Genomic DNA, 11755 nt, shown 5'->3' with positions numbered 1-11755 from the left:
TGAAACATAATTAATACATAGACTGTCCATCCCAGATAAAATATCTGTGCTCATAAAATCAACAACCTACGCAGTGTTAAAGGCCAAAGAAAAGAGGTGCGTTTCAAGAAGTGTTTTAAAGAAGAGTGTTCACAGATGTTTGGCTGAAAATGACCCAAAGAGAGCTGCTACTGAACAATCCTCTGAATTTAAACATACTTACATACTTAAAAACTCTAAACTTTGAAGGAATCTACTTGAACTGTTGAGCAAACTTCAGAAAGATGTGTCTTTATTCTGAATTATTGAGTAAAAGACATGGTAATACTGTCATCATCTGTGGATAAACTGTCATTAAGACACAAGAAAACTATCTCCCTGATCAAACAGCACTGATAAACATATACATATATATATATATATATATATATATATATATATATATATATATATATTTAAAAAACGTAAACCATGTTAATTCAATCTGAATGTGACATGCTTATGAGGTGACAGCCCAGACATAACCTTATCCTATCTTGTACTTTTAGTATGAATAAGGAAAATGAGGAAAAATAAAATGTCTGCAAGCTTAAATTAAGGAAAAACCTCAGGTGATTGAAACAATCCTGCTGGTTACCTTCTACAGTTTGTCTGAACTAAACAACATGCAACAGATTTGACTATTATTGTGTGATAAATGCATTAAGTATCCAAAGAATTATTAAATGCTGCCTTAGTTACTCATTGTAAGTAACGCACTGCCGTTTTGTTTCTGTAATTAAGCTTGAAAGTGTGTGTTAGTGTGCAGAGTGTAGTGACATCTAGTGGCACAAACTGTAAATTGCAACCAGCTGAAAACCTTCCTCTGTTCTGAAAATGCAAAAGCCCCACTCTGAGGCCAGTGTTTGGTTTGTCCTGTTTGTGTCATTGTCTATAAATTGTTGTTCTAACCCTGCTGTGTTGTTTTCATTAAGTTCTACCTTTGTAGAAACGTAGTTGTGAGGCAGGTGATGGGCTGGTTGGTACTATTACTCACAGTCAGTTTGAATCTTAGGGCCCGTGTAGAGTTTTCATGTTTTCTTCATATCTGAATGGGTATTCTGTGGTTATTCTGGCTTCCACCCCTCCCCCAAATCCAAAGACACAAGGGCTCAGTTATCTGATGGTTAAGCTAACTAACAATGTAACCACGGTGTTGCCCTGTGACTCCTCGGATGGAGTTTGTATAGATAATGTATGGATGAAAACATAGTAATAATTATCATTATTCAATTTCTGCCTGCACCTCGTGGACTTTTAACATCATCTTTATATTTCAGGAGTACATATTGTGGCCTGTTGATGAAATTATGTTTTTAACAGTCATTTTCAATGTATTTATAAAAAGCAAAAGTGCGTAAAAGTTTGATATTTTCATGTTTTATGTAGATTCAATTTACCAGAAAGGCTTCCATAAAGTGACACGAACCTTGTGTCTGTGTGCGTGTGTGTGCGCGCACGCGCGCGTTTGTATGTGACGACCACCTGTTTGGTTTCGCTCTGAGCAGCTACAAATGGAATCCTGCGCTCCGACTCCTTATATGGTCATATTGAGCCCTCAACAGGAAGTTGGTGTCACTTTTATTATTGTCGTACCGATAAAGCGTCCGTTCCTAGTATTTTAATCAATTATTACCTCACTCTTGCGTCACATAAAAAACAAAAACAGTTGTTTCAGTATTCTGATCAACTTTTACATATATGATCTGGTTGTATTTTCGCGCTGAAAGCAGTGTGTGCTATTTGAAGTGGTCGTATATTTCCTAGTTTCTGCCGGAACCGCTCCTCCAACGGTCCTTCTGTTTCCGTGTCTGAGAGGAGAGCCGTGGTGTGATTTCAAGGGACTTTAATTTGCCGAAATGCAGGTTGGTACAACGTTGTTAAGTCTTTAAAATGTTATGGCTCACCGTTGGTGAATGATGGAGGCGTACTGTGGGACAATTTACCGACATTTTAAAGCAGCGTTTTCAAACCGAGTTAGCAATGTAGCAGCTGGGCGTATCAACTCTGTATGATTTCCTCTTTGCCACTTTGCCAGTGATGATTTTTTTGTCTTAAACCCGTAAACGCTGACATGACATCAGCTGATACGAGAGCCGAGTAAATAGGCTGAAATTTCAGTGACCAGGCCAAACATAGTGGTTGAGTTTATGCTTTGTTTTCTTACAAGGACCCAAATGAAGACACAGAGTGGAATGATATCCTGAGGAAGAAAGGCATTCTTCCTCCTAAAGAGGTTCCTAAGGATGAGGAAGAGGAGGAACTGGCCCTCCAGCAGCAGTCTGTCGGTAAGAGAGACACAGAATTTGACATTTAACATTTCAAAGTAGTTTATTTTTGACCCCATTTGGCAAATAGTGTCATCCTTTGATGACGTGTTGTTTTCCGAGCAGTTAAAACCTATGAGAACATGACTTTGGAGGAGCTAGAGGAGAATGAAGACGAGTTCAGTGAGGATGACGAGGCTGCCATTGAGATGTACAGGTAAGCAGATGATTTTCAGGGCTGATTTGTCCCAGAATCCATTGCAGAGATTCGGTTGTGTTGAAAACCTTCTAACATCCCACCTTAAGTAATAAGTGGCTTCATACCATATGAGGAAAAGAACAAAGGAAATAATTGCAACATTTAGCAGGTGGCAATATTTGATGGTTTAGTGGTATAAATCATCAAATATTGTTTGTCTTTAACAAGCCGAAGCTTCTCTTTAGCACTGGGGTCTGATATATTTGACCATTAATACCAAACGTTTCAGTTCACACCAACATAAAATGACCACACTCAGACATATTCAGTAATTTTACATGACTTATTACGTGATTTAGGAAATGAAGTGTTGATGCTTGGATTTTGAATCCATTTGTATCCATTCCCAACGTACCTGCTGCCAGCTAATCTTTCCCATCACAAAGCTTCTCTGGATGAAACTAACTGCAGGTTGAGATCCTCGTTTCAGTCTTTTCAGCGCACTGATGTGAGCTGCGTCTCCTTCCAGGCAGAAGCGCCTTGCAGAGTGGAAGGCGACTCAGATGAAGAACATCTTCGGGGAGTTGGGGGAAATATCCGGACAGGATTACGTCAAGGAGGTCAACAAGGCCGGAGAAGGCATCTGGGTGGTGCTGCACCTCTACAAACAGGGGTAAAGTTTTCTAGTGTGGTTTTTCTGTAGTTTTAGTTGTGGGTTTTTAAGCACTGAAGCAGAAAATAGTGTTTGAGCTGCAACATGCTGTACAAATGTTTTAATCCTTAAACACTGCTTATCAACCTAAATTCAGTTACTGGATCATTCGAAAGGCAAAACCATTTTCATATTCTGCTATTCGTATAAGTTTGAGTTACTAAGCAAAAACACCTGGTTCCAGCTGCTGAGTCATTGTTTCTCCTCCTTCTTTGATTCTTTTTATCTGAATATGAAGCTATAGAATTGTGGTTAAACAAGTAGGAAACTCAAAGCATTTAGTTCTTTGTTAATTGATCAAGAGACAGTGAGCACATTTAGAAAAAATGTAACTGTTGTATCAGTCTAATCGTACATAATCAAGCTCCTGGAAACTAGATGAAGACATCCTGGTGATGTGTTTGTGGTTTGAAACCTAAGTCCTCCACACATCTCTACATGGGTGCACTCAGCTGGACTCAAACTAGTCCTCCACTTATGCTCCAACGTTCCATCTCTTTGCATCTCGTTGTAAAACCATTAAAGTGTTTATTAACACATCTGAATTCCTGGTAAAGCTGTCAGATGGTTAAACAAGTGAGAAATTGTGATTGAAAAGACTTAAAGACTCATTAAGAGTCATAAAGCGTTTCCAGACTGTTGTTCTGCTCTAATAAAATCCTGCTTTTGTAACCACAAAATCAGCATTAAAGTAAGGTAAAGCGACTGTAAGAAGCAGCAGAATGTCTTCAGTGTTTCCTCACACAGTCCACAGGGTTGTGGTGTTAAATGCGCCTCAGTAACTTGATTCTTCTCCTGGAAAGTTTAATTCCGCAGTCAAGCTGTAATGTTGGCTTGACTCAGCTGCTCATGTAACTGTACCGAATGAGACCGAAATTTAGCTGCTGTGGGTGAATTCTAACAAGTTATACTGATATTCTATATAAAAGAAGCCTTTAAAAAGTCACTTGGATGCAGAGAAAGACCCACTACACCTTGAACCATCAGTCTTTCACTCACTAACTGCTGTTCTCTCTCATCCCAGCATCCCTCTGTGCACCCTCATCAACCAGCACCTGAGCACACTGGCCAGGAAATTCCCTCAGACCAAGTTCCTCAAGTCCATCTCCACCACCTGCATCCCCAACTACCCCGACCGCAACCTGCCCACCATCTTTGTGTACTTCGAGGGGGAGATGAAGGGCCAGTTCATCGGTCCACTGGTGTTCGGGGGCATGAACCTCAAAGCTGAAGGTGAGTGTAGACTTTGACTTGAAAACAATTGGCTCATTCAAATCTTTAGGGCTTTGACTTCTCTATTAGCACAAAGCTGTGTTCTTCTTAACTGAGATCCAGCAGAGCCTCAATCGTCTCTCAGTGGATGTAGGGTTTTATTTAGGGGCCATTTACAGTAAAATAGGTTCAATATATTCAGGCTAACTTGAGGTTATCCGCTCTAACTAACCTTCATGAGAGATCTCGCTAAGCTGCACTGCAACGCTCAGGTTATCCAACGATGGATTTGTGCATCAGATGCATTCATTAAACTGAAGCCTGAAGTCTAAAAACAGGGACTCTGCCGGCTGGTTCTGTTTGTTTGCGCTGCAGTGAGCTCTGAACTGAGCTTTTAAGTGCAAACATGTAAAAAGTGCTGTTAACGAGGTTCGCTCTGACGTCAACTGTTTGCTTCTCCAGTTGCCATGTCAACAAAGGTGAACTCAGGGCATGTCCTGCTGTCGGATCGAGGAAATAACGGCGTGCAGTTTGAGCCAAAAGCTCCTGTTTTCCAGTCCACACGTAAATGTTACAGCTGGAGTCAGTGAGAGCAGCTGCAAAACACTGTGTTCCAGTTTTATTCTGTCAGACGGGTCAGAGGTCACCTGAGATATTAGTCATAGATCCAAAAGAACAAATCAACAGTAACAGACACTGGACCAATCATCCTCTGTTTAATGTGGATATGAAGGAGCTGTGAGAGGAGGAGGAGAGAAGAGACTCTCCTGTCCACGCAGTGCTGGCGGGTTTTTATTTTTCCATTTTGGGAAAGAACCGACCGGGGAGGCCGTGTCGAACTCTTATCAGCTTAACACTTTACCGTTGCCGTAGTGATGCAGCCTGATGAAGTGAACCAGCTTTGTGACACTGAAAACCCAGAATTGAAGCCTGCTTCATAGTGCAGGCCACAGGCATCCTCAGTTTAACAAACTAACGGTGACTTTGTTGCATAAAGGAAGGGTCATAGTGCTGTAATCCTGGAAATACACCGTGTTTGCTTCAGAGGAATCAGGCTCATGGGTCGCATGGCTGAAAATGTGGCGGTGCTACACTCCACACTGATAAGTACACGTCAGCACTGGGAGAATGAGACTTAATTTCCTCCTGAGTCATGTTCATATGCTGAGAAAACCAGTGTGTTTTCACAGCCTCTGAAGGGAGGACCGAGCACACGCCCCCGGATCTCTGGTGCCCCAGAGCGGTGATTCAAAGTGCTCCACAGACACATTAAAGCAGTGGAAATAAAAAGCAGGATTTAGAATTTAAACAAAAAGAAAGAAATAAGAACAATAGATAAAATCAGAGCAATAAAGACAAGATTAAATACAAATGTAATAAGATGATATATATATGAAAGATTAGATAAAATCAGTAGTTAAAATGATTATGTTTTGAAACTCGAGCTTATTTGGAGCTTTATTCAATGAGTCTTCAACCTGGACTTAAATACAGTATTAATATAAGACTTAATATAGTGTTTCAGCTGATCTGAGGCTTTCTGGGAGTTTGTTCCAGACATGTGGAGCATAGAAGCTGAATGCAGCTTCTCCAGGTCTGGTTCTGACTGGGAACTGGGAACTGATAAAATAAAAAATGGATCCAGATGATCTGAGGGGTCTGGAGGGTTCATACTGGGTCAGAGCTTTAAAGATGAAGCTGGATAGATTATCCTCTGATGGACAGGCAGCCAGTGTAAATACCTCAGAGCTGAGGGGGAGTGGGAACCATTTCCCCAAAGCATCTGTTGTAATTGAACCATTGGACTAAGCATCTCATGTGAGGATGTGTGGTTTCAAATGTTCATTTTACACCCTTTCATCAAAAATTGGTGTTTTCTTGGTGGTCTGGATGAAATTTTGGAGCTTAAGTTTGTCACAAAGTCCAACTCTATTTGGTCGCTGATGCAGCGTTTGAATTCTCTAGATTTTCGTGGCGTTTTATCACTGGTGTGTTTGTAATTTGTCCCGTGTGATGACCCATCCAGAGCTGGAGTGGAGGTTATCGGAGACCGGGGCGGTGAAGACGGACCTGGAGGAAAACCCCAAGAAAAAAATCGAAGACAAGTTGATGTCATCGATCAGAAGTTCTCTTCCTACACGAAAGGACAGTGACTCTGAGGATGAGGACGATTAGAGAATGAATGAATGAATGAATGAAGGCCATGCAGCCGCGAACACTCAGACGACCGGAAACATCTGAGCAGGCACAGAGAGGGGGCGGCATCTCCTTCATCAGCATGTACGGGTCATGTTTTGATCATGTTGGCGCTCGGTTCTGCTCAGAGGCTCCTGGACGGGCCGCTCAGCTGGAGGGAGATGAACACAGCACGACCTCCTCAGTGTTTCAGTGGGGAAATTTCAATAAACACCAACCCATCAAAGACAAATTTTTACTTTTTTTATTACGTTACATGGTCATTATGTCACAGAATGTACATGTACTTTTAAGCCTGCTTCAATTAAAGGTGCCACAGCATTCACTTTCACACATGCTCCTTTTTTATCACGTCGCTGCTGCTCTTAAAGACGTGTTTGTGTCTCATGTCGCCCGTCTCCTGAGTTTCGGGCGACGTGTCGAATTTGTTCCCCCTAACAGATCCCATCCGGTTCCGGCTGTGGACATTTGGAAGTATGACGGCACACGGCAGCCACGGCGGTGCAGTTGGTGTAAATTTATTTTCTGTTCACAAAAGGTTGTTTGCATCAGGAGAGACGAGCCGGAGACGCTGCTTCTGCTCGGAATCGGTCCAGAGGTGGAGCTGCTGCTGCTCTTCTTCCTTGGGTGTAATTTGATTTCTCTTTTTGTGGATTTTCTTCTACAACATCCCCTCCGGCAGATCTCGAATCTTCTGTTTAATCAGCGAGAGAGACAGAGGCAGAAAGAAAAGTCGGCGTAAGCGGTAAATCGAACGTGAATAGTGATGCAGGCTCCTTGTTAATCGCTGAGCTAAACAGGTTAAGCATGTACAGGTGGGAGAGAAATGATGGATTTGTTCTGGATTAAAGAATGATTTGGATTTAAAGGGTGAAAAACTCATGTTTATACCCAATAAACATGAGTTTTTGTAGATATCGAGCTGACCGGATGCAGTTAATGCAGCCGGCCTTTATAAAAGTTATCCTCAGTTTTCTTTTGAATGAGACGATCAGTAGTTTGGCAAAAAAATTGTTTCCCAAAAAGTTTCAAATAATCTTTCAAAACCTGGATTTATTTCACCAAATGAAGTTCTCTGAAAGATTCAACTTTGAATTTTTGATCCTGTGATTCAGGTGATTTCAGGCCTGCTGAAAAGTATCAGCCTCTTCGTGCTGCTGTTTCAAACCCATCCTGATGTAAAAAAACATGTTTTCTCATCTAAAATCACACGGTTAAAGGCCTGAGTTTGTGTGTTCGGGGTTTTCTCACCAAAAGTATGACCTTCTTTCTCCTCTGCGAGAGTTTGGGTGAAAGTCGCATCAGAGGGTGAACTGAGTGAGACTGAAGGAGGAAGACGGGATTAGTTTGACTCAGGTGGATATTTTTCAGTTTGTAGGACGCACAGACGGTGAAAATATTTAAATTTCACCAGTAAAATATGCCGACTGACAACACACAAATCAAAAGTGGGCAATTTTACCAAACTTCAAGCATAAAATTGTCTCAGGTTCTCCTTAACTTAATTTTCCACTTAAGAGATTTAAGAAGTCTTATAAAGTCTAAGCAGGTGTTTCACGCTCTCTGGTTTGTTACCATTTAAAATAACAAAGAAATGTCATTAAGACTCAGATTTCATGACCTAATGAAACAAAGTGTTGGATTTCTTTACCCACCTCTTGCTGTACCGCTCCAACAGAGTTGCGTGCTTTGGAGTAATGAAACAGGAACTGAAAGAAGGAGCAAATCTAATGTGAATGAGCCGCTAATGAAAAAATACCAGAAACAGAAGATGAAGAAGGCTGGGAGGAAAACCTACTCTTTTGAAAATATTCTGGACTTGCTCCTGTGGGGGAAACACAAACTCAGGTTAGTAAATAACACGATTTTTAATAGGAAACAGCATTATCTTCCACGAAATCCAAGAAGGCGGTTAATGACGTCACCGCTGGCGTCTCTGACAGCTCGATTAGTTCCACGCTGCATGTGTTTAAAGGCAAATGTTAGTGTTTTTAACCTGCTGTTTTCACTGGTTCACCATGAAAAAGGTCATAAAATGTATGTTATGGAGATACTTCACACTGTCCACCCGCCTGCCTTCATGTTAGAGCTCAGCCAGCAACAGCTTCTCCACACAGCAGTCATTTGAGTTTCTCTGGGTGATTTTTCCACCACTTTCTTCAGCGGATGCATCCGAACTGCTCCAGCCACGAACATTTGAGTTAAAAACTCTTCTTTTGCAGCAGAAACAACCATTATTTTGACCCAGCTCAAATGAGCTGATGCACTCTTTAACACCTTGTCTGACTGAGCCGCAGAGGGACAGGACTATTGGTCTGATTGAGGCTAGCCAAAGCAACAGAAACATCAGCAGGAGAATGAATTCTAACCTTTCATCTGCTGCGTTTCTGCAGTAAACGAACAGCAGATCGACTCCAGCCTGGTGAGTCACGTGTGATGCTCATCAGGATCAAAAGGTAAGATTTTCTACCTACAAAATTCATTCCAGCTGCACATGTGACCTTCTGTTTTTTATGATATATTAAACTTATATTATTTAACTACGATGCAGAATCTCTGGCCTCACAATGGAAGTGTGGAAGATCCTAATTCTGATTTGAAGAGTTGATCAGTTTCTGATCAAATCCTCGTTTCTAGAAGCTGTGCAGCTGATTCACACAGCCTTCAACAAGCCACAGAAGTGCTCTGTGATTCATTTCGTCATCAGTACATATTCCTCACACTTACTGACAAACCAGATGGTCCCTGAGCAGAATTTTAGGACTAAGGGTTGATGGGAAATGTGGTGCATCATTGTCTGAAACTTCCCTTAACAGCACCGCAGCTCACTGGTGATCAGTCATCTCTGGTTTGCCTACCTCATTCTGGTCTCCCCACAGCACATCGCTCAAGTCATCACTTTGGATGTCTCGCACCTGCGGACAAACGACACACATTTGTGATTTCATAATAGACGACACGTGTCTGAGCAACACTGCAGAGATGAAAAAAGAACTGCTGCTGCTAACTTAACTTAAAGCTGCTGCTTGCAATTAATATTTGGCCTAAAAGCGTGCAGCAGGTCAGTGTGATCCGTCTTTAATAATGAATGTCCTTAATTATGGGTCATTTTTACTCAAATGGCCAGAAGCTGTGGTGGCTCAATCATCACTTTGGGAACGGGATCGAAAGGTGGAGAGTGTGATAAATGATTGAATGTGGATGTTACTACCTTTCGTAACGCGATGCCATCCTCCCACTGATCAAAAGGGCTGGCATCTGCACAAAGAGCACAAACATAATGTTGATGTTTGATGCTGATTGTTTCTATGCAGAATTCACAGGGGTCCACAACAATGATTTTTAAATGATTCTATTTTGATTTATTGTCTTTTAATGTCCTGTGACGACAAAACCTTTGTAAAGTAACCTTTGTAAAGTCTTAAAACCAAACTGAATCCTAATCTAGATGATGTTGATCTAGATCGAGATGATGGCGTCTATCTCTTAGAAAATCTCTTAATTTGAAGCCTGAAGGAGTAATTTAGCACCACCTTAAGAAACATGTGTTTTGCCCGACCCCCAGTGGTTACATTTAATAACCTTCTGCACTGACCTCCACATGTATTATGTACTTTAGCGCCACAATCAGGAAAGATGCATTTCAATCGGGTTTCTGCTTCCGGACTTGCTTGTGAAAGAACACTGATGTATTCCTACCTTTAAGTCTTTGAAAACTATAACAGATTGCAGAGGATTTGATTCCTCCTGTTACTTTAGAATAAGTTTTTATGTACAAAAGGTTTTGCTTCTGTAATACAGTTAATATATATATATATATATATATATATATTATATATATAATACTAATAATTACCTTTTGTTAACAACCTGTAAAGCAGACATGAGGTGCCCCATAGAAAAGTCAATAATTAGTATCCATCTTCCCTAATTATACTGAAATTTGGGGATTTAAAGGGCTTTTTTTTATCATAATTTACTCATAAGAGCTTCTATCATGGCTGCCATTGTCCATTGGAGGAATCTGAGGCAGAATTAAATGCTAATTAGCCTAATGAAGACGAGACTTTTTCCAAACCCAAAAGTTATCAGATTGATTTATTATAGCAGATCAATAAAGCTCTGATAAATTAGCCAATAGAGTCGGTCTTATTAAAGTCTTTACTCTTTAAAATCCACTAAGGATTTATGTCCCCATACAGATAATGTTTAGACATCTCTGAGCTGGAAGAAGCAACTTATTCACGCGTCATAGAAAAGTTCACTACGGTGGATAAGTAATGTGCTGCCATGCATGACCATCCCAGGGTTGTTAATGCATGGTTAATGCATGGTTAACCATCCTTATCTAAAGGCTTTCCGCTTCTAGTTCAGGGTGACGGGAGGCTGGAGCCTGCGCCGGAGGTGTCCAGTCCGTCACAGCGCACAGTTTCCAAGACAAATGAATTCATCCAGTCAAAGAGACGCTCTTTGTTTTAAAGTGAGTATTACTGAAAACGTCCCTTTCACTGCTTCTATAATAATCCCGACATAAACAGTCCTTTCAGCTTTATGAAACACAGATGGGTACCCACCTGTTGTGCTCCAACATCCAAAAAACCCGAAGAAACACAGAAGAAGAAGTTGGCGCACAGTTGGCAGGGCCATGTCTCTATTGTCCCCTTTGATCCGCTCACTCTCTGTTTCTGCGTGCGCTCGGTTCGGCTCGGTTCGGCTCAGCTGGCTGCTCTGACCACCGTGTTCTCCGCGGCAGCTTAAAAGCGCACAACTTATCAGGCTGCCAGGCATCCTCACGCGTGACCAATCACGTATCGATCCGGTCATCATCCGCGTGCGCAACTCTAACGCGCCTTCCACGCACTCCCTAAACACACACGCACACAGTATACTAGATCACTTTGGATACTGATCACTGGGAATATCTGGCTGATGTAAAGGAGGCTGCGCGCTGACGTCAGGTTGTTAACTTGGACATGACTGTTGTGCTTCAGCTGGAAACATCCATGAAACAAAGCTTCCAGGGTACAATTCAAGCCAATTAGACTCCAATTCACTGTAATGCAAACTTAAAATGTTCCACTGAAGTTACTTTGTCCTCTGTGTGTTTTATAAATGTTGGCAGATGTCCGTCTCCCTGCAGGATAAAAATAA

The 11755-nt window shown here is 41.5% G+C and overlaps 2 protein-coding genes across 3 annotated transcripts; one reads left to right on the top strand and one right to left on the bottom strand.

Annotated features, from left to right (window-relative positions):
• The first annotated feature begins 1783 nt into the window (after positions 1 to 1783).
• pdcl3 (phosducin-like 3) lies at positions 1784 to 6922 on the top strand. The gene is made up of 6 exons (XM_072397474.1): positions 1784 to 1883; positions 2189 to 2306; positions 2412 to 2502; positions 3014 to 3157; positions 4221 to 4429; positions 6435 to 6922. Exons 1-6 carry the CDS (start codon positions 1878 to 1880, stop codon positions 6581 to 6583), a joined length of 717 nt encoding a protein of 238 aa, XP_072253575.1. The 5' UTR covers positions 1784 to 1877; the 3' UTR covers positions 6584 to 6922.
• Positions 6804 to 11327, bottom strand: nms (neuromedin S). 2 transcript variants are annotated; one of them, XM_072397476.1, is made up of 7 exons: positions 11179 to 11327; positions 9816 to 9862; positions 9463 to 9519; positions 8403 to 8429; positions 8260 to 8313; positions 7856 to 7927; positions 6804 to 7298 (listed from the first exon to the last, which is right to left on the bottom strand). In XM_072397476.1, the coding sequence occupies exons 1-7, from the start codon at positions 11249 to 11251 to the stop codon at positions 7266 to 7268; spliced, it is 363 nt and encodes a 120-aa protein (XP_072253577.1). In that variant the 5' UTR covers positions 11252 to 11327; the 3' UTR covers positions 6804 to 7265. The 2 variants fall into 2 exon arrangements, with proteins under 2 accessions (XP_072253577.1, XP_072253576.1); XM_072397475.1 differs by lacking the exon at positions 6804 to 7298 and having other exon boundaries at positions 7780 to 7927.
• Positions 11328 to 11755: the final 428 nt, after the last annotated feature.

Source organism: Leuresthes tenuis, unplaced genomic scaffold (genome assembly GCF_036924035.1).
Source record: "Leuresthes tenuis unplaced genomic scaffold, fLeuTen1.0.hap1 SCAF_12, whole genome shotgun sequence".
NCBI classification, from domain to species: domain Eukaryota; kingdom Metazoa; phylum Chordata; class Actinopteri; order Atheriniformes; family Atherinopsidae; genus Leuresthes; species Leuresthes tenuis.
This window is presented reverse-complemented; position numbering and strand designations above follow the sequence as displayed.